The sequence below is a fragment of the Mustela nigripes genome, chromosome X, assembly GCF_022355385.1.
Source record: "Mustela nigripes isolate SB6536 chromosome X, MUSNIG.SB6536, whole genome shotgun sequence".
NCBI lineage: Eukaryota > Metazoa > Chordata > Mammalia > Carnivora > Mustelidae > Mustela > Mustela nigripes.
In genome coordinates, this window is record NC_081575.1 from 15570765 (window position 1) to 15594283 (window position 23519).

The following is a 23519-nucleotide window of genomic DNA, read 5'->3' on the forward strand; positions in this document are numbered from 1 at the left end:
ACAGGGTCCTGGGATCGAGTCCCGCATCGGGCTCTCTGCTCAGCAGGGAGCCTGCTTCCCTCTCTCTCTCTGCCTGCCTCTCCGACTACTTGTGATTTCTCTCTGTCAAATAAATAAATAAAATCTAAAAAAAAAAAAAAAAAAAAAGAATGGTCCAAATGGATATAACCATTTGTTTAACCATTTCCCTACTGCTAGACATGTAAAACTCACTTCTAATATTTTTGCTACCATAATAAACATGTGAAAGAGCATTTTTGCTTTTTTTCCAAATTTTAGACTAGTTCCCTGTGCTATATTCCTGGAACCTGGGTATTACTATACCTATGGCTCCTTTTACATGTAGTGGAACTGCTTTCAAATAGACCTATATTACATTTTTGGAGGGAAATAGGACTGTATCTCTCAATTTTTTACTGATCACATCCATTGGCCTAGAAATTCAACTTCTAAAAATCATACAGAAAAGCTCACAAGGATTCACAGAGATTTACACATAAATATTTTCACTGCAGTGCCATTCACAATAAAACAGTATTAGAAAACATTGAACATTAAACGGTAAGGGACAGGAGAGGTAAATTTGTGGTTTATCATACAAAGGGATGGTAGAAGTATTAACACAGTAAAATGTCCAAATGAGAAAAGCAAGTTACAGAAGAGTATGTTTAGTACTATGCCTTTTTTGTTTAAAAATTATTAATATAGGGGTGGGGGAATGGGGTAACTGGGTGATGGGCATTAAGAAGGCCACTTGATACAATGAGCACTGGGTGTTCTATGCAACTGATGAATCACTGAACTCTACTTCTGAAACTAATAATACATATGTTAATTAATTGAATTTAAATGAAACAAAATTAAATTTAAAAATATAATAAAATTGGTATATTTTTTAATTGTGAAAATTAATATATTTATATTTATATGTATGTTAATATCCTAATGGAAAGGCCTAAATGAAAATCTTAATAGTGGTTATCTGAGAGCTAAAATTTCAGGAATGTTCTACTTTCTACATCAAATACTTTTGAGATTGTTATAAACATATTAATTTTATTATCATAAATAATGACAAAGAGGTAGAGTGCAAAGGAGTAGATGATACCAACTGCAATGTTAAGAACAATGTACAAGTGAGCTTGGTTAAAACACCAAGGTGTCTCAGTTCTGGCACTATTGGTATTTGGGGTCAGGTAATTATTTGTTGGGTGGTGGATGCTGTCCTATAAAGGCAACTGTCTACAGGGCTAGATATTTGCTTAGTACGAGTGGGTTGGCAGGACTGAGTCCCTCTAAGGCTCACACTCATTTTTTCACCAGCAAACACCTTCTGCTAACATGTATGGTAACTTCCATAAGTAGATTAAAGTATTAAAGTATCATTTCAGTAATTGTCTTACCGCTTCTAAAAATTAAACATTTCTGCAATGCTTACGTTAAACATGAGAAATACAAATTAAACTACCATGAGATATTGTTCAATCATCAAAGTGGCAAAAAAGTAAAAGTCTGACAAATATTCTGTTGGGGAAGCTATAAGGAAACAGACACTCCCATAATTCAGTGTTTAAAGTGCAAAATGGCATAATCTCTTTGACAGGCAATGTAGCAATGTCTACCAAATTACAAATGTATTTACTCTTGAACATACTAATTTCACTTCTGGAAAATTATCCAACGAATATACCTATGCATGTATAAAACAGGTGAGGTCAAGGTTAATCACTGTAGCATCGTTTGGGATAGCAAAGGACTAAAAACTCTTTAATGCTTCCAGCAATGGGAGACTGAGTAAACCAACTTTAACAGTTCATAGTACAGCACACAGGGTAGGTACTCTGTAGCTGCAAACCAAGAATGAGAAAACTTTCTGCTTCAACATGGAGAGAGCTCCAGGATATAGTTATGTGAGAGAAAGCTAGGCATAGCCTATATTTAGCATGCTACTTTTAAAATAAGAAATAAGAGGCAAATGAGAATATTTATTCATATGTGTGGTTGCATTTGGTTGAAGAAATATGAGGATACACAAGAAACTAATCAAAATGGTTACATACAAGGGGCTGGGGGAACAGGAGGATGAGAATGGGAGTAAGAACATGACTTTTCTATGTTATATCTCTATACATTTTTGATTTTTGAACCATGTAAATATTTTATGTGTTCCAAAAATTTATTAAAAAAAGAAAATGTTCACATTATCATGTTAAAATAGAATAAAAAATTATATACACACCACAGTCACAACTGTGTAAAAACAGCACTCCTCATGCATAGAAAACAAGAATAAAAGGCATTGCCTTGAATCTTTAAAGTAATTGTCTTTAGGTGTGAGCAGGATATACCATTTTTTCTTCCCCCCATTTTCCATGTTGTCTGTAAGTATGTATTTCTTTATGAGGGAAAAAAAAAACCAATGCCTCAGTCTTTCAAACATCTGCATTTGTAATGTCCTTCATTCAATAAGCAACTTTCGGTTCCTAGTACCCCAATATTCAAAATATAGAAGATAACAAGAAAACAAACACTTACGAAGACAGCACTATGGCAACAGCATCGTTGAGGACACTCTCCCCAAAAAGAAGTGCATAGAGTTCAACATCCACTTGAAGCTCGTGGAATATGGCAAGGACAGTCACTAGCATGCAGAGAGAGTCAGAGAAGTATTTAGACATTACAAATGTAACACAGTCCCCTTCATAGATGATTATGATGGCTACTTAGAAATTCATCTCTTCCTCTTAGGATCTGATCCCAACAAATTCTCTTACCATATTAAAGATTCAGTATGTTCCTGTCAATACTGCTCTTTTTCCTAACTGTGTACCACAATATTTCCTTTATCTTACAAACAGCTGAAATTAACCCTGGAGGACTGAGTTGACCTACACGTTTCATGCAAACGCTAATCATCTTTGTCTTGCACATTTCTCTTCCATATAGAATATATACAGAACTTCTTACAGACCAGGTGATCATTAATCTGATGAAGAAGGGTTACTACGAAAAGCATCTCTTGCAGCTAACTTCATTTTCTCCTTGGAGCCTTACAACTTGTTTCTATTTGACTTAAAATTTCAGACACAAAGACAGTAGGAAATGAAAGCACAAGTATGGTTTTTGGCTGAGATGAAATTTATGACCAGGATTACAGCTGTTTATATTTAACTTAAGAAGAAGCCAATGACCAGGCTATAACCTGAGAAGATTAAAAAACAAAACAAAATAAAACCTTCTTCTAGGCAACAATTCCATGAGAATTCTTAGAAAATCAGATGAGCTGAAGTTGTACTATAACTTTAGTTGCTGAGTCACATACAGCTCACTCACTAAACAAACCCAAGCAGACATGAAAGATTATTCTAATCAGAGATGGGAAAGCCCCTTCACACGCCAACCAACGAAATAGGAAACTTGCATTTTAAAAGATGTAGTTTCTACCGCAAAGCATTTCATTTGGAATATACTGACACAAAAGCTTTCTGAGAAAAGGAGAGCAAAAGCAGTGCTGAAGAATTTTGCAAAGAGAACCCATGGCTCACCCTTCTATTGCAAATAACAGAATTATTATAGGGGCAAATGCCTATATAACTCAGAAGAAATGTTAACTGTCCAGTTTAATATGAACAGCACACTTTTACTTGAGCCATTCGGGAAATACCTCTACCAACACAAGACCAGAAGGTTGAATTAATGTAGCCAGTCCAGTTGACTTAGATTTCTCATAGATGTTGAAAAGCCAAGGGCTTTGCTTCTCAGCAAAAGGACGCAGAAAATCGAGACTACTGCCTCCTTGCAAAAACCATCTTATCTTCATACAGATAATGGGAGCAGCTCTAAATAGTAAGGGGATAGCATTGATGGTCTTGAAAGGAGCACTTTGATTTTCGGTCTTAAAAATGCTGAACTAAAAAACTAAAAAAATAAATAAAAATAAATAAAAATAAAAATGCTGAACTATATAAATGCCTCTGTAAAATGCCCTCTGAGTTTTATAAAATCATCTCATATAGAGTAGAGAACATATTTTCCTACTTCCTATATATAACGCCCTGTGTTATCAGAGTTAACACAGGAATTCAGAGATAAGCTTATTATCCTACCTTTAATTGTGCTGCATGACAGTTAAAGAAGATGATTAGCTTACAAGGGCAAAAAGTGAAACAGAACAAATCTCTGCTGAGGTCCTAAAGCCCAGTGAAAGAAACCTTGCATCCTTAGTTCAAAAACTCCAGTCTTTGGTCCCATCACTAGGTCTTCAGCCTGTATCTTCTCTAAGTTGCTACCATGAAGTAACTGTGAGGCTCATCAATACTGTATTAGGAAAATTACCACCTAACTCCATAGAATGGTATTCATTCTCCAGCTGTGTTCATATCAGAACTATTTCAGGGGTGCCTGGGTGGCTCGGGCCGTTAAGCATTCAACTTTGGTTTTGGCTCAGGTCATAGTCTCGGGATTCTGAGATTAAGCCCCTCATGGGGCTCTGTGCTCACTGCAGAGTCTGCCTGAGATTCTCTCTCCCTACACCCCCAACCCCCAGTTGCTTGTATGAGTGCTCTCTCTCTAAAGCATTCTTTTTTTCAAGATTTCGTTTATCTGAAAGACGGGGCGGGGGGCGCACAAGCAGGGAGAGAGGGAGAGGGAACAGTCTCCCTGCTGAGCAGGGAGCCCGACAGGGGTCTTGATCCCATGACCCTGGAATCATGACCCAAGCGAAAGGCAGACACTTAACCAACTGAGCCACTCAGGCACCCCAGCGCTCTCTCTCTAAAATACATAAATAAAACCTTAAAAAACTATATCATAACCATAAAGCTGATTTTATAAAAACAATTCTTTAATGTATAGTAAGGCCTACCAATGATGCTAAATCACACTAATGGTAGCACAACTGCCTTCTAATGATCATATAAAAACTATTTTTCTTATTCTTACATGCAGATAGCTGAATATAAACAGAAGGTTTTTAGGGAACTGGTCTTCTAAATGCATGAAAGGAAGTGTACCACTATTACCCATTTTAACTAATCTAGTTCATATTCTCCAAATACCCAATTACTAAAGATAGACACCAACCTGAATTTCTGAAGAAAAGGCCTTAGAGCCATTGTCTAAACAGCATCAAGCTGAGGACCAGTAATGGCAAATGTAAGGAATAAAATAAATAAAATAAAATAAAATAAAATAGGGTGCTTAAGCCAAAAGGACCCATGAATTTTGTTTTTTCCTCTATAATTGGAAGTACAGTACTATGGGAATTTATGAATTCTACACCCAAAGGAAGGACTGCACATATGTGCTTTTGCTAGCAAAATGCTGTACTGGGGCGTCTGGGTGGCTCAGTGGGTTAAGCCTCTGCTTCGGCTCAGGTCATGGTCTCAGGGTCCTGGATCGAGCCCTGCAATCAGGCTCTCTGCTCAGTGGGGAGCCTGCTTCCTCCTCTCTCTCTGCCTTCCTCTGCCTACTTGTGACCTCTCTCTGTCAAATAAATTAAAAAAAATCTTTAAAATGCTGTACTTTAAGTTCTGAAGCTCCGCTCTCATGGACACATACCTGGGTCAGTTGCTGATACAATGGCACCAAACAGCAGACAGTCTGTAAAGTAAAAATCTCCCGCAAGCTGTCCAGTTACTTTCATCAGTGTGACACAGCCATACATTATTGACCTGCTCAATAAACACATTTCTACTTTAGAAAAAATCAGCAACTGTTAAAGAAGTCAGAATTTTATAAGAATAAGATGAGTCTAATGTAGTACTTTGTGACTAATCCCAAATTTAACTCATTTCATTTAAATATGGTAATATCTTGTCCTTAAGGAGAATTCAAACAACTTATTATCTACGTGAACATGTTTTATTGAAAAAGGTCCTTAGGCACACTCAGGAATACAATACTACATAAATCAAATTTGCATTATTTAAAAAGTATAATTTGAAGGATAAAAAGTGTTTTAATTTTCAAGTACTTACCCAATTACAAAACAAGAAATTGCTGTTCCAAGAAAAGCATATGCTAGGATTGACCCAAGGTTTCGAAAGAAATGTCTCTAACAACAAAAAAAAAAAGAAAGAAAAAGTTACAGTGTGTTAGAATACTTACTGATTATTTAGAAAAGAAAAGGCTTTCTATTCTAGTGTGCTTTGCTAATATTCAATGCATTATTCATTAAAGGAAATAAGAGAAATAATTTTTGTACAGGCATAAATTTCAGCAAGGAGAGGAGAAGGGAGGGAAAGCTGGAAAGAACTGCCTGTTTCTGAAGTGTCAGACATGATAAAGTCCACGGAGTTTAAAGTTGTTTAAAATATATGAAATATACAAGCACTTACTCTTTTCAGACTATATCCTGCATAAAATATGATAGGAGGAAGTAATATGTTGAAAAATACTTCTGGATCAAAGGTAACCTGTTAAAATAAAGAGTTCTTTTAGATGAATTCCCTTAGAAGACCTTGTATTACATTATCAAATTATGAAAAAAAAAAGACTGAATGTTAAACTGATGAAAGTCAAGAATATTACTGTGGTCACTGAACAGTATTTCATATGGGATAGCCGTTCTATTTCTCAACCAAACGACAAGGAGACAGTGTTGGAGCAATCAGTTAAGTCATATCTGGGGAAAGGGTAGTAAAATACTATGACATTAAAAAATCTTAAAAATGGGGATATCATGAACATTTCTTTGCTTTAAATTCAGGAGACCCCCAAACTACAAAATATGGGGGTATACCATTATTGCCAGCAAAAAGAAACAGACTTCTTACACAGGTAATGTCTCTAAGGGGTATACAGCATAATATTATGGCAAGAACTTTCTGTGTGACTAAGATTTCTAGTCCTGATGGCCCATTTCTTTTAATATCTATTTCTTATAATCATACAGATGACCCTTTCTGTTCATAAGGCTGCAGCAGGATCCAACATGAACACAAAGCTACTACACATATAACCATGCTAAAACTTCATTTACCAGAACTTTTAAGGAACTGGAATTTTCCACAGGTGGAAAGAACTCTCGCTGCAAAGCAAACTAAGCTTGTACAAAACTGTAAAAAGCATTAAGGATGGTCAGAACCACAACCAAGTAGCTCTGAAAGTCAAGTTCTGCCCATGCAGAAGACAGAAGTGGAGGCGCCTGGCCGAGGGTGGGCGGCAAACAGGAGACACGAGCAAAGAGGCCCTGAGAAGCTTCATGGGGAACTATGGCAAGGACAGGAAGAAGCAGCTCCAGGAATGTCGGGGTGCCAGTGAGACTGCGGCACGGCCTCCTACATAAAGCTTTATGCACAGCATGGTACAGTATCTGGTTCTCAGAATGAGGCCCCTGAAATTGTGCCAGATTATGAATCAAGGAAAGATTAAATTGTCCTCCATATAGAACACAGTCAAAACAAGGAAGAAATAATATTAATTTTATTTTAATGGAATATTAATGGAAATATTAATGGAATATTTTAGGTATTATCAAATAAACTCAACGTGCTGAAGTACCATAAAATTCTAAGGATCATCTGCTAATTGAAAGAAATGCTTATAAATTCTGCTTGAGTCAATACTAGTCACCATTTATTACAATTATAAACATCACAGAATGAAACAAAAAGGATTATAGTACTTGGCCTCGATCAGAAAATGAAGTGTACAGATGTCTATTTCCTTCGTATTATATCACACACAAATTGAGATTTCTCTCCATTTTAAGAGACTGATTTTCAACATCATTAAAAATTCACTATTGGCTTCCTTTCCTTTGCTACTAGTTATACACTTTTAAAAAAATCCAAATATTCCCTTTAATGAAGAACTTACCTTTCTAAGCATTTCATTATCTTGAACGTTATTGAGTTCATGTGAACTAATTTCTCCTTTAAGTGTATATTCATAAAATTTTCCACTAACATTTACCAATAAGGTAGTTGGGCTTGACTGCACTTCACAGCTTAGGGTCACATTATTTACATCACTTGGAACATGAATGCCGTATCGAAGCACAAGGCCCACCAAAAGACCTGGAAATAATAAAAGAACCATATAAGCTCTTCTTCTGGACAAAGACTACTTCTTTTATACCCCATACATACCTTTGGATTGTTAACAGAAAAACTCTTATGATAGGGGCACCTGGGTGGCTCAGTGGGTTAAAGCCTCTGCCTTCAGCTCAGGTCATGATCTCAGGGTCCTGGGATCGAGCCCCACGTCGGGCTCTCTGCTCCACGGGGAGCCTGTTTCCTCCCCTCTCTCTCTCTGCCTGCCTCTCTGTCTACTGGTGATCTCTGTCAGTCAAATAAATAAATAAAATCTTAAAAAACCAAAAAAACTCTTATGATAGTCCTCTGTGTGGTTCAGAACCAACTTCCAAACCGAATGCAGTTACATTTTAAAGTAGTATTAAATTTGCAAATCTAAGAGTCTAATATTCATATAATCCAGTGGAACAAGAGGAAAAAACATTCCCTAGGGTACAAACATATATCACTGCATCTCTAGATCAAGATATAAATGGGTAATTAGGAATGTAACAAAATAAAAAATACCTTCAAATTATCTGCACACAGAATATGCTCCAAGGTGTCCCAACCTGACAGCATAATCCTGTTAGAAATGTGTTTACCACCTCCACCTCCATCCATCAGTTCATAAGACTGTTAAACACACAACACTTCCCAAACTATTCTTACAGCATCTGGCTAGCCAAATAATACACGTTTAACAAACTGGAATGTCAATAGCATTTGAAGAGCAACTGAGCTCTTCTACCACTAAAAGCTCATATTTTAATTGAAAAATATGTGCTTTGGGACACCTGGTGGCTTAGTTGGTTGGGTGTCTGCCTTTGGCTCAGGTCATGATCCCCAAGTCCTGCATTGGGCTCCTTGCTCAGCGAGGAGCCTGCTTCTCCCTCTCCCTGCTTCTCTTTCTGTCTGTGCTCTCTGTGCTCTCTCTCTGTGCTCTCTTTCTCTCTGTCTGGCAAATAAATAAGTAGAATCTTTAAAAAGTTAAAAATATATGAAAATAAAATAAATAAAAATATGTGCTTCAAAATCAAAACATGGAAAAGAAGTCCTCAGTCCAGCACTATGACATCAGCGTATTGCTAGAATTATACTTGGACCATCATACTGATATTCAGATGTGCACCATGTTCTAGGTACTAACACCTATATTGATCAAACTGATAATGGCTTTATGGAGATGTAATTCACATACCATAAAGTTTACCCTTTGAACCACACAATTCAGTAGCTTTTAGTATAGTCACAAAGTCATATATTGATCACCACTATCTAATTTTAAAACATTTTCATTGCTCCAAAAAGAAACCCCATATCTATTAGCAGCCACTCCCCCCCGCCCCCGAAACTCCAGCCCCTGGCAACCACTAATCTGTTTTCTTTATGTATAGGTTTGCCTACTTTGGACATTTCATATAAACAGAATCCTACAATATAAATTTTCATGTTTGGCTTTTGTTCACTTGGCATCCTGTTTTGAAGGTTTATCCCTGTTGTAGCATGTATTAGACATCACTCCTTTTCATGGTCAAATAATATTCCACGGTATAGCTGTATTTCAACTGCAAACTGAACTCAAACTTCTGGAACTTCCCTTAACTCCAAGATGTACCGCACACCACTATCAGTTACACCTGACCTCCCTGTTTCCTTTCACACTAACCCGCCAGCCGCTCTCTTAATATATGTGATTAGAGTACTATGCTGAGTAGGCCCCCAGGGTTCAGAGATGAAAACAATGTCCTTCCTTCAAGGAGCTCTCAGCATAGTTAGTGAAAGACTTAATAAACAATTACAGTATGGTGTACACACACACACACACACACACACACACACACACACGAGGTGTTAAAAAAAACAGAAGAAAGCGGTACCTAACCAAGCCAGGGGAAGTGGGATGTGGGGGGAGTGGGATGGTGGGGAAGTCTTTCTAGAGGTGTCACCTAAGCAAGGAAACAAAGTAAAAGAAGAGGTTTTCCATGTAGGAGGTACAGTAGGACACATCCAGTCATGGAAGAGAGAACATAGCCCATTCAGGGAACCACACATAGTTCAGTATGGCTGGGTTATAAAGTGACAGAGTTGAGTGTGAAAGATCGGCAGGAGCTGAGTCATAAAAGACCTTGCAAGCTGGGGAAGGGAGTTTAGACTTTATCTCAAAAGCAAAGGGAAGTCATAGAAGGGTTATAAATAAACAGGGGCTTGACATCAGGTTTCTATTTTAGAAAGACTGGTTGCTTTAGACCACAGTGGTTTGAAAGGGCCAGATAGAAGGCCACTGCAGTCTTTCAGGCACTAAGCTTAGAGCTTCATCTAAGAGGACAGAGAAAGGGATGGAGACAGATTTTTAGAAGGTAATGAATTTTTCCAAGAATCAGTGACTGAGTAGACCAGGAGGAAGGGAGACTGGGAGAAAGACTAAGAGGAGCCAAAATGACTTGGCAACTATGTGGGTAAGCTGGCCTGAGCAACCAGATAGGTAGCAGGGCCATTCGGTGAGAAAGGGAACAGGTTCACGAGGGAAAACATACAGTTCTGTTTCAGACCTGTTGAGTTTGATGTACCTGTGACAACATGCACAGTTGAGTGTGTGGGGTCTGGAGCTCAAGGAAGTAGGGGGTCTCAAGTGGAGATGGCTGAAGTCAGGTGCCTTTGAGATTACCTGGGGAGCAAATACAATGGGAAGAGGACTATGGATATATGCCCGGATTTTATCCCAACATTTAACAGCCAATGTGAAGGAGCTGGTAGAGGAGGAGGAGCTGATGAAGGAGTGGAAGGAGGAAAAGTAACAGGAACAGGAAGAGAAGAGGAGGAATTGATGAAAACTAGCTAATGCTGCAGCCAAGTCAAGGAAGAGAGGTATTAAGAATGGTCCATTGGGTTTGGGAACGAGGAGCTCACAAGTGAGCTTGGTAAGGGCTGTTCCAGTGGAGCAGTGGGGGCAGAAGCCAGGCCAGAATGGGAAGTGACAAATGCGGGAGGGGGACAAATGTGGCAAGTGGGGAGGGTGCAGAGATGAGGGATTCCTTCAGGCAACTTACAGTCAAACATTTTTTAAGTGAGCAGAAATGAGTAACTGCTAAACAGTATGATGACCTCAAATTTTTAGAAAGTTTTTAACAAAGTCCTAGATTGAAAATAAATGAAAGGGGTGCCTGGGTGGCTCAGTGGGTTAAGCCTCTGCCTTCGGCTCAGGTCATGGTCTCAGGGTCCTGGGATCGCTGCTCAGCAGGAAGCCTGCTTCCCCCCTTCCTCTCTGCCTACCTGTGATTGCTCTCTCTCTGTCAAATAAATGAATAAAATCTTTTAAAAAATAAAGAAAAAAGAAAATAAATGAAAGAGGAAAATATTTGCAAGTCAAAAATCTGCTAAGGGACTAATATTCCACCCCCCCAAATATATATATATATATATGATAAGGACAAAAAATATCCAAAATACACATAAGTCAATAGCAAAAAAAAAAAAAAAAAAAAAAAGAATGTGATTAAAAAATGGCCAGAAGACCTGAACAGACATTTTTCCAAAGAAGACATAGAGTGCCTGTGTGGCTCAGAGGGTTAAGCCTCTGCCTTTGGCTCAGGTCATGGTCTCAGGGTCCTGGGATCGAGACCCGCACTGGGCTCTCTGCTCAGCAAGGAGCCTGCTTCCCTCTTTCTCTCTGCCTACTGGTGATCTCTCTCTCTCTGTGAAATAAATAAATAAAATCTTTAAAAAAATAAAAAAAAAGAAGACATAGAGATGGCCAGTAGGTACATGAAAAGATGCTCAACATCATTAAGCATCAGGGAAATACAAATTAAAACCATGATGAGATCACCTCACACCTGTCAGAATGGCTAAGATCAAAAAGACAAGAAAGAACAAGTGTTGGCGAGGCTGTGGAGAAGAGAACCCTTGTGCATTATTGGTGGGAATGCAAACTGTTGCAGCCATTATGAAAAACAGCATGGAGGTTCCTTGAAAAAATTGTTAAAAACCCACCATATATGGTCTAGCAATTCCATTTTTGAGTATTTACCTGAAGTAAACAAAAACACTAACTCAAAAAGATATATGTACCCACAAATTTCACTGCCACATCATCTATAATAGCCAAGCCATTCAAACATCCATGGATGGATGAATGAAGAAAATGTGGTGTATATACATAATGGAATATTATTCTGTCATAAAAAATGAAATCTTGCCACTTGCAATAATATGGCTGGATCTTGAAGGCATTAGGCTAAGTGAAAAAAGTCATACAGAGAAAGACAAATACCTTATGATCCCTCTTATATGTGGAATCTAAAAACAAAACACCAAAACACCAAGCTCATAGATACAGAGAAGAGACTGGTGGTTGCCAGAGGTGGGGTGTGGGAGGTGGAAGAAATTAGTGAAGAAGTAAACATTTATTTATAAAAAATGAAAGATACACTGTGAGGGTAGCTAACCTCTAGAATACAAAATAAGAAAGGGATGGTTGGGTATGAGTTGGGTTTGATAAGGACAACCTCGATGAGCAAAGGCTATAGATCCATAGTCACCCTGCCTACATGATACAGAAAGAGCTCTTTTCTCTACTATCCTGTAAGGCCTCCTAATCAAAAGGCTCAGTAAAAGTCATACCCCCCCTTATATTTCTGTGCCAATATCATAGCTAAGCTACTACAAATAATGATAACAGCAGCACAAATTCTGTCCATGTCCTTAAGGCCAACTGTGGAAGGAATGGTATCCACCAGTTTTGCACTCCGATTCAAAGCTGAAATGTCACTGCGTGCCTTGAGGAGGGCTCAGCACTTGGACAAATTTGGAACACACACTTTGGCAGTTAAAACTTCAGCAAGGAGAATAATTACTTAGGTTGGAAAAAACTGACATGCTTTTTATTACAGCATCAGACATCTGAAAAATTGGAATTTCTCTGAATAAAGTTGATAGTTAAAGTTAATTTGGGTTCTGTGAAAGGTCAAATTGTAATCAGAGAGTTAGAGCAATTCTCAGTGAAGAGAAGTACACAAAAAGAGTGCTTTGTTACGGGGATAAGGCGGAAACTTCCAGCCTCCTACACAGACAGAGGCACAAAAAAATATTGATATCATGAAATGTAAAATTACCACTAACAGGCAACAAAGAATACAATCTCAAAGAGATATCCTTCACAAAACAGAATGGTCCCACCTCTTCCTACACATTCCTGACCCTCATGTGCTGGACCTCCTCCCAGGGATAAAGAACTCAGTGTATCATTGAGGGTCCCAACACTGTATGGGGCTCACAGTCAATGGAAGTTGGTTTTCTATGGGTCTCAGCCCATTCTCCCAGGCTATGACACTAAAAGACTCTGATAGTCAAAATATGGAAGGAATATTGCTGGGATATCAAATGTGGTCAAAATTGATAAAATTTCTACAAATTAACATGTGTATGTTTGTACACAGAGATTTATATACACATATGTATGTGCGTGTATTTATTATATAACATTTTGTCTACTTCTTGAAGAATGCTGTTAGATTTTGTTTTAGAAGCTAATTCAGGGGCACCTGGGTGGCTCAGTGGATTAAAGCCTCTGCCTTCGGCTCAGGTCATGATCCTGGGGTCCTGGGATCGAGCCCCACATCGGGCTCTCTGCTCAGCAGGGAGCCTGCTTCCTCCTCTCTCTCTGCCTGTCTCTCCACCTACTTGTGATCTCTCTGTCAAATGAATAAATAAAATCTTAAAAAAAAAAAGCTAATTCGACTTCAAGACAACCAAAAAAGGCAAGGTCTTTGCTGACCTCTGGTTAGTTTTTCATGTGTTTATTCAACTTTTTGTCTCCTAGCACATTCTCTGCAGCAGCTCCTCCAACCTTTATCCTCTTTCTCACATCTTCAATCTCACTATATCCTTTTTGGAGAAGCCACAGGCCATCTGATGTAAGCTGTCTCAATTCCAAGCCTCTCCATGTCGACACCAGCTCGTTTCTCTTTAGCCCCACTCTGGGGAAAGATCAACCTCTTTTCAGAGGGAATTCTCTCACTTAGCATCTTGAACTAATCAATCCCCATCTTAATTCTTTCTGCATGTATTATCTGACCCTCATAACCTCATGTAGTAGATACTATTATAAACCTCTCAGTCACCGTTTCCATATCTCTAAAATGGGGATAAATGACTTAGCCACCAGTATTTGGCATTAAGTGACAAAACCAGCACTGAATCTGGTTTTTCTATCTCCAAAGCTTCTCTTAAGTTCCTTTATTTTTTTAGGTACATCCCATGCTGGCATAGAGCCCAACATAGGGCTTGAACTCATGATTCTGACTGAGATCTAGACCTGAGGTGAGATCAAGAGTTGGACGCTTAACAGACTGAGCTCCCACAAGGCATCCTAAGCCTCTCTAATTTTCTTATTTATTTATTTTAAAATTTTTATTGTGTTATGTTAGTCACCATAAAATACATCATTAGTTTTTGATGCAGTGTTCCAAAATTCATTGTTTATGTGCTCCATGCAATCCATGCCCTCCTTAATACCCACCACCAGGCTCACCCATCCCCTCACCCCTTCCCTCTAAAACCCTCAGTTTGTTTCTCAGAGTCCATAGTTTCCAATTTTCTAAACATCTCACATCACAATGAACTGCTCCAGTGGTTAAGGTCTCTACTCCCTCACAGCCTTCCCTCACAATCTACCTTCAAAACCCCTACAATCTAAGTATTATTTCTCTACATATATGATCTTATGAAATTTAGTACAGCAAGATGTAGGAGGAAAAGCACAAGTCTGAAAGTCAGAAGCATGAATTCTGGCTCCATCAAGTTCTAGTCTGTGATCTTAGGGTCGATAAACCCTCCTTGAACCTCAGTTTCCTTATATGTCGTGATGGTAACACTAACTGTTTATCTTTATACTTAAGTTTTAACACTTCAATATAAGGCAATAAGGTTAGGGGGTAAGAAAATGGGGCTTCTGAGCCAGATGACTGGGTCTGAATCCTGGCTCAATGCTTACAAATTATGTAACTTCAGGCAGGTCATTTAACCTCTCTCTGCTCCAATTTTCTTATATGTAAAATGGGAGAGATAATAGTACCCATCTCACAAGGCTGTTAGGGGGTTTAAATGAACACATTAGAATGCTCAATGAACACTATCTGTTAAGGCACTAGATCCTAAGTGCTTTGTGGGCAGGGAAGATGACTCATATCTGTATTTCCCATCATATCTCATATGTCAAAGACAATGATATTTATTGATGAATCATGTCAGTTAAGCATAGGACTCTGGATGCTGGAAGTTTCAGGCAAAATATTTCTTTCCTGTCTCTTGCTTTCTATAGCATCTGTAAACACACTACAGCGAGTGATCACTTTTCAGACTCAATTAGCTACCCTGACAATTTTTACTAATGGTGACTCACTTTTAAGCTTCTTAAGCAAGCTAGCCCAGTGAACAGAACCCTTGGGTGCTTTCACATTGTGTTCGTAACTGGAGCAATTAGGCTATATTACAATCTAGAAACTGATCACAATTTAATCTTTTCTTTTTTTACTCTTGATTCTCAAAAAGATAAAGGAGAGGCTTATTTTAAATAGCATTCTTCCAGGATTTAGGTAGCTAAACTGGCATCACAGAAGTAAAATCATTGGTGGGCTGAATCGTGGAGGGCTGGACAGTTGCAGAGTAAGGAACATTTTCATCCGAAAGTCAAGCAGAAAAATACAGGTCTTAAGTTAATATATTAACAGCTATGATGGTCTAAGAGTCAAAGAAAAGGTAAATGGCAGACAGTAATTAGGATTAGAAAATATCGGTTTCTATGGCACTGAAAATACTTTGACCCAATCCCATCTATTCTCAAACTGGACTTGGGAGTTAGTCAGGAGGCTGTTTATCCACAGCCCCCAATGCCATACTGAGAAAATGGAACAGGCTAAAGAATGCCAAGTCGTGGCAAATCAAGCCCAGGTCTGACTCCCAGATAACACCTTTCCACTTGATATTCCACAAGAGACACCCTTGTTTTTCCTTCACAAAATACTAACACTAAGCTACTCCATAACCTTTTACTACCAGAAATGTCAGGAAATGTAGTCAGTAATCCCACTTTCCAATTTAGCTCAAGAGTTAGAGGAAGTTAATGACATCAACTACCAAGGAGCAAATATTTACAGGGCAATTCTAAGTTTGTATTTGATACTAAAAAAACCTGTGTTTGCCTCTCAACTTATAAGACTAATGAATTAAAGGAAATGCTTTGAGCCTGACCTGAGAAAATGCAGAATAATAGCAATAATAATAGTATCAAAGCTATCATTTATTAAACATTTACTTAGGGGTCAGGTACTAAGCTAAAAACATTTCTTCCTCACAACAACCCTCCTGTCATTTCCCCCAATTTACAGGTGACAGTGTAAGAGGGTAAGGGACTTGCCTAAGATCACATAGAACAATTAGCACAGTGGGACAGGAACCCTGGACTGACTCTAAAGCAGGAGTTGGCAAACCACAGTGAGGTTTTGTTTTTGTGTGGCCCAAGAGCTAAGAACAGTTTTAATGTTCTTTAGCTTTCTTAAAAGGAAAAAAAAAAGAAGAAAATGCAACAGAGACATATGTGACCCACAAAGTCAACAATATTTATACTCTGGCCCTTGACACAAAAAAATTGTGGACCTCTGGTTTAAAGCCCTGCACCTTTAACCACTACATCATACTCTCCCCATATGGAGCAAAGAGGCTTCTATGATCAGCTCCTTATTTTAACACCATAATACTCATTTGGCAATTAACGGAATTTAAGATGCCATTCTTTTCTTTTCTTTTTTTTTTTTTTAAAGATTTTACTCGTTTATTTGTCAGAGAGAGAGGACGCACAAGCAGGCAGAGTGGCAGGCAGAGGTGGAGACAGAAGCAGGCTCCCTGCCGAGCAAGGAGCCCCAAGCAGGACTCGATCCCAGGACCCCAGGACCATGACCAGAGCCAAAGGCAGTGGCTTAACCGACTGAGCCACCCAGGTGTCCCTAGACGCCATTATTTTCTTTATGTGACCTGTCTACCCAAGGAAGCTAAGCGTCTTGAAGGAGGGGCTCTTCTATTTATTTGTATTTTCTGTGCCTAATACATAGTTGGCTAACTAGCAAATGTTCATTCAGTATAGCAAATACAAATCATACGTTGTTATACAGAGAAATTATATATAGAGAGAGGTGTGGCTTAAGGGGCACTGCAAGTAAAATGCAAAAAAATATGAAGTAGGAAAACTACCCAATATGTCTAGAAACTAAGAATCCTACGGAGCAGAGATATTTGCACACAGGCTTAGAATCATATTACCTTGCAGATGAAAAATAAGTCTGATTTAATGTATTTTCCTGATGCACACAACTACCTTGTTTTGCCACTCTTGAGATGCACATATGCTCGTTCCAGAGCATATGTATTTACTGGGAAGGGCTGGGGAGGGGGGTCGTGGAGAAATGTCTCTTTTGTGCCAAGGCTGCTTCTACCTATTTGCTAGTCTGGGAAACAAAGCTCAGCAAGATCATCAGTTTAAGCCTGTTCATATGAAGATAATCTTCACTCACGGACTTCACTGAAAGGACTGTCTGTCCATCCTCATCTCTTCAACCATCTACCCTCACAGTCACATTAAGACAGTCAGCAATATGCATCTTTACCACTCACGAGGCCTCCCAGCAGGCCAAAATGCCTGTGAGCCCATGGTTTGATTTGCCCTTCTTGCCTTAAGACCAAAATATAAAAATACATAAACAAGAAACCTCAAAAAGCACACTAAGACACCAGAACTGAAACCATTTACTCAATGATCCATCAATAACCTTACGGCACCAGTCACCCATACCGCATATGCGTGGTGTTCCTAAACACTGTTTGGCTGAACTGTCCTGATCACCGTATAGTACAACACACTGCTGGGAGATCTTTAACTCTTTCCTGTCCTAACCTCGGTATGCCTGGATTAGGACGGTAGACCACACGTATCCTAATCAGATATTACGAGCATAGTACAATAAAGCAGGATGTCATTAAAAATACCCTAAGCCTTCCTGGTAGCTTTTTCTGCATTTGGGTTTTCACTTGGGCTACAAGGGAGGTAACGTTTTCATTCTCAACCTCGAAAGGACAGGGCGTAGCAAGAGCTGGGTGATGGGTATAGGTGGACGCCGGCTCCAAAAGGACGCCAGATCCTGAGCGGTAGATACTACTGCAGCTTCAATGGACCTTAAACAAACTGACACCCCAGAGAAATAGATCGCTACGCTGTCTTCCCCTCCCCCAGTCCCCAGCCCAATCTGAGACACCGCACCCACTCCCTTCCCATCCTCAGTCCCGGGTCCCAAGCTTGGTAGGCAGAGGCGGGGGAGGGGGGCGGGGGGTGGTGCGAGGAAGAAAAAGGGGGTGGGGTCGGAGGGAAAAAAGGTGTGGACGGGCAAGGAAAGGGGGTGAGAAGCAGAAAAAACAGGGGGGAGGCTGAGGAAATGGGGTGAGGCAGAGAAACGGGGGGCATAGCAGAAAAAGGGGGGATGAGGCTGAGAAACGGGGGTGGGAGGGAAAGCGAGGCAGAAAATGAAAGAAATCAGAAGGGGAGCTGAACACAGGCCAAGCAGGGCCAGGAGAGGAGGCGAAGCAGCCGCGGGCAGAGAAAGGGGGAGCGCCAGGGAGCGGACATGGGTTGAGGCACTTGCCATAAATCATAGCCAGGCCGGTTTCATGCAGGAAGCGGGCCCGGCGGTGCTTGAAGAGCCATATCGTGAGAATGGTGAGGGTGAGCAGCAGGATGAAGATGAGCAGGTTGGCGCTGTCCTGCCGGTGGCTCTCTTCCGCTTGCTTCTCGGACACGATCTCCTCATCCATGGCTCTCGCCGCTCCGCCGGCGCTGTCCAAAGCCCCGGCCCAGCCAAAGACGCCCACTGCGAGGAGCAACCAGAACGGCCGCATGAGCCGAGGGGCACCGGGGCCGCGGCCGCCGCCGCCGCCGCCACCACCGCCGCGGCTGAGGGGCGCCCGCAGCCAGCCGCGCCGAGCCATAACTCCCCCCGCCCCCCGCCCCGCTCCTCACCCGCAGCCGCCCGCGGTCGGACCACTCCCCGAGGGCTCACGGGAAAGAGGCGGGGCCCCAGGGAAGCCGTCGGAGCGCGCGCCGCCGCCACCGCCGCCGCTCTTAAAGGGGACGCGACACTCCGGGCTGGTTCGGCCCCATCCCTTTGCCCTTCGGGCCTCCACCGCACCGGTTCCCCCCAGCCTCGGATACGCACGCTCGGGGGCTTCCAGGGAACGAAAGGCTGTCGCATCCAGCCCACGGCTTTCTGGAAAAGAAACCTCAGCTCGGCTTAATCAAGCAGAGGCGGATCGGGCTAGGTCTACTTTGGTCCTATTCTTAGAGCTCTCAGGGGAATCGAGCTTTCATAACCCATCTCAATATTGTCCCCCAGTGTCTCTTAACTGGATAAGAAGCTGTCCCCTTGGGGGACGCCTAGAACTCCATCTCTGTAATTTAAATCGGATTCTCCTTGTTCTGTCCTCACTGGGAAAAAAACAACACTGTAGTAGTTCATGAAAGAATTGACTCAAAGGCAAGGAATATGAGTGTGTCTGTACGTTCGGTTTTCCTTATATGTAAACCACCCGCGTCATCTTCTCACATCAGGAACCTGTACAGAGACACTCGTTCATCTCGCAAAGAAGATTCAGTGTGTGCTCAAACTTACCCAAGCTTCAAACCACTCCTCTCCTTCCTAAAGAGGAAATCTTTTGAGATGTGGTGCATTTCTCCTTCTCTCCTTGCTCCTTTCTTCCTGCTGTTACAATGCAGATTTCCCCAGCTGGGAAGTCACCTTTGACACCATCTCTCATCTCTCTTCCTCCAAGAGTATTTTCTCTACTCAGCCTCTCCACGCCTCATACCCAAACGGAGAGATTCACAGTTCTCACCTCTTGGAGAACAGTGGCTTCCTATTTTCTCCATACTTGTCATCAAATCACATTTTAGTCTGTGTGGGCTTTTTGTTCTCTCTGGACTTTCATTTCTACCTCTACATGAATGCACTACAAATCCCAGCCCTGACCTGTCACTCTTCCTTCAGGCCTCTAGCGGTGGGATACTGATCACATCCTGTTTAAGGACCTACCAAGCTCAAAAACTAGAACTGCTTTGAAGTGAGCTCGATTCTCCCTTACAAACATGAATTCCTTCTCAAATTTTGCATACTATCAATGGTACTATCAATCCAATTCCTATCATTCAGCCTAGAATTCCTGATTCTTAAATGCTATATCACCCCCTTGCTAAGACAAATAACATCCAGGTAACTCCAAGCTACCCCATTCTGGATTCCCTCCTGTTAACCAGCTCTTCATTTTAATCTCTTTAAGTTCTGTGAGGATAGTGAGCTTAAGGAAAAAAAAAAGACCTAGAACAGGTTGTTCAACTCCAAATTCTGTCCCTAGCAGGTCAGGAACTGTCCCAGGGGTTGTGAAGCCCATTTTCTCCTGTTAGTACCTGGGACTATCTGCACTTTCCCAAGAAATCTCATGCCTGCCTGTCCCCTATACCCTGCCTCCAGCCTAACCACACTGCCCTGTGCACACAGAAACCCAGGTGAAGATCCTTCCCAGTCTCCCCACTGCCCCCTCCCCAGACCTAGCTTGATCACCCCAGAAGACCCACCGAATTCATTTACCTGTTTCTTCAGGCCTAACCACCTACTCTCAGGTTGTTTTGCCTCAGAACAAAATCATTTTTCATCTCTGAGTGTTTGGAATTAAAAAAAAAAAAAAAAACTCGAAGTCAGAGATTGCTTGCCTGACCAGTAAGCAAATATTTTCAAGCAACAGACTTTACTTCTGTCCACAGGCCCCGGTGACCTAGCAGCTACCCCCCCCCACCACCACCCAGACACCTCTTTATAACACAGTTCTGGGAGGAATCCTGACGGGGCAATAACTCTACCAAGTGGGCCAATCCCCATGAGTTTTGGCTCCCCTGAGAATGTACCCCTCGCTCAACCCAAACCAGTTGCTGCATTGATGTCCCCAAGATGTCCTCCTTTAGCAGCTACCTGAATTTCACTCAGGACATCACGTGCTCTGTGGCTGTTTCAGGCGGTGCTGTGTCACCATCCCGCTTACACACAGACAATACCTACATGCAACTCCCGCCCTGTATCCTGTGGCCTGAAGAGGTTGCCATTCAGCTCACTTCCCCACTGTTGTTCCAAGCTCCTTGTTCCTCCACCCCTCATTTTAAGCCCTAACACTCTCCATTCCTTGTCCCCTGATGATTTCCTCGTCTCTCCTGTACATTCATGGAGGATGTGGGCATCTGGGTCACAGCATCCATCCCCCGTCCCAGCCCTGCCTTCATCCCGGCTGATTCAATGTCCATACTGATAAATCACCTGGAATTTGAGCCTTGTCTCCTTTTTCGTGCGAAAATCAAGATCCTCAAGAAAATTGTCCTCACCTTCCTTACCCTGCCACCTACTTAGCCATTCTGTGGGGGCCCCTCCTTTCTTCCTCCCTTCCAAGCTCAGTGAAAGATATGTTTCCTCTTCCTTTATGAAACATACATTGCAATCTGTGCTCTGCATTCCATCACCTCCTACTTGCCTCTTCCAGGATCTACTCCAACCATCATCTCCCTCCACCAACTTCAATGGCTCCTTGTCCACTAGCTTTCTTTTAATTGAAGTCTAGTGGACATACAGTGTCACATGATCAGTTTTAGGAGTGCCACATAGTGATTCCACAAGTCTCTACGTTATGCTGTGTTCACCGCAAGGGTAGCTGTCATCTCTCACCATGTGACACTATTACAATACTCCTGACTATATTTCCTGTGCTGTGCCTTTTATCCCCATGACTCATTTCTTACAACACTGGCCGACTGTCTCTTCCTGTTCTCCAAAACCATTTCCAGATCTCTTTGGAGAAACGGGCCACTGTCTATACCTGCCTCCACTACTACATTAGTTTTGTCTCCCCATCAGAAATGAACTTCTCCAAAGAGCTGCCTACATTCTCTACACTCCCATCTGCTAGTCCAGAGATTAGCAACGTACAGCCAGTGGAATCCAGTCTGCACCCATTTCGGTACGGCCTGAAACTAGGAATGTTTTATACATTTTTTGTAATGGCTGTACAAAAGTCAAAAGAACATTTTGTGACACTTGAAAATGATGTGAAATTCACATATCAGTGTCCATCAGTAAAGGTTTATTGGACACGGCTGTGCCCATTTGTTTACTAATGGTCTGTGGTGGCTTTTGCACTACAAGGCACAGTTAAGTAGCTGCCAAATAGACTGTAGAATCTGCAAATAGCCTAAACTATTTACTGGCTGGTCCCTTACGGGAAAGGTTTGCTGACTTCTGCCTTGGCCTCTACCAACTGTCCTCCCACACTTCTACTAGAGGGATCTTTTTGAAGCACAAATCTGATTATATATAGCACAGCCCTGCTCCAAAACCTCCAGTGACCCCACTGTCATCAGTTCTGGTGCCTTGGCCTGACCCGTGACGCTCCCTGAGCCCCGATTCCTTACCGTTTCTTCCCCTCATAGCCCACCCTTCTCCCCCAAATATCATTTGCTTCAGCCATTCTGAACTCTGTGGGTTCGTGAATGCTTCACGTGGTTTCATACGTGTATGTACCTTTCCATGTGCTCCCTCTGCTCGGATGTCCTTCAGCCCTTTCCTCACCTAACCTCTGCTCCTCTGACAAAACTCAGTAGAGAGGTCACTAAGCTTTCCATGCCCTCAGGCTGAGTTTGGGGCCCTTTGTATGAGCTCCCACAGCCCACTGGGCAACTCTTTCTTTTAGCCCTCCTGAAATACTGTCATGCTTGATTTACATGTTTGTTACTCTGCAGGTCATGGATAGATATTCTGAGGGTAGGAATCGGGCATTACTTATTTCTTTACTGACAGCATGTAGCATAAGGTCTAATCCAAAGAGGTATTCAATAAAACACATCTAAGGGGCCCCTGGATGGCTCAGTCAGTTTACTGTCTGCCTTCAGCTCAGGTCATGATCCCAGGGTCCTGGGATCGAGCCCCAGATCAGGCTCCCTGCTTAGCGGGGAGCCTGCTTCTCCTTCTGCCTCTGCCTGCCACGCCCCTGCTTGTGTGCTCTCTCTTTCTGTCTGTCAAATAAATAAAATCTTTTTAAAAAAATGTAATACATCTGAGCATCAGTGAATGCCTCTCAAATTTAACTGAGGGCCAAAGAAATCTCCATGTTTGCAGATGACATTAAATTCTCTTAGGAGCACAGACTCAGTTCAAGGATTAAACTGAAAGAGGACTTTCCAGTACTGGGCACATAGTAAGTGCTCAGTAAATACCTGATCACTGATAAGTGGAGATAAGTTTAGCCCAGTGGTTAGCACAGTCCTTGGCTCACTGGAGATGCTTGATAAACACTGAACTAATTGGCTCCTGAAATGGGGGAAAGGCCAGAAAGCAAAGTTGAGGCCATACTGTGGAAGGTCTTTATGCT

General features: G+C 41.4%; 1 protein-coding gene across 2 annotated transcripts in view; it reads right to left on the bottom strand.

Annotated features, from left to right (window-relative positions):
• The window catches only part of SLC9A6 (solute carrier family 9 member A6), a 52358-nt gene extending 33309 nt beyond the window's left edge, over positions 1-19049 (bottom strand). For both annotated transcript variants that reach the window (XM_059384808.1, XM_059384809.1), the window contains exons 1-6: positions 18707-19049; positions 7822-8021; positions 6339-6416; positions 5979-6055; positions 5560-5672; positions 2536-2641 (exon numbers count right to left, since the gene is read on the bottom strand). In XM_059384808.1, coding sequence (XP_059240791.1) covers positions 2536-2641; positions 5560-5672; positions 5979-6055; positions 6339-6416; positions 7822-8021; positions 18707-19049 — 917 coding nt within the window. The remainder of the gene's footprint in view (positions 1-2535; positions 2642-5559; positions 5673-5978; positions 6056-6338; positions 6417-7821; positions 8022-18706) is intronic.
• Positions 19050-23519: the final 4470 nt, after the last annotated feature.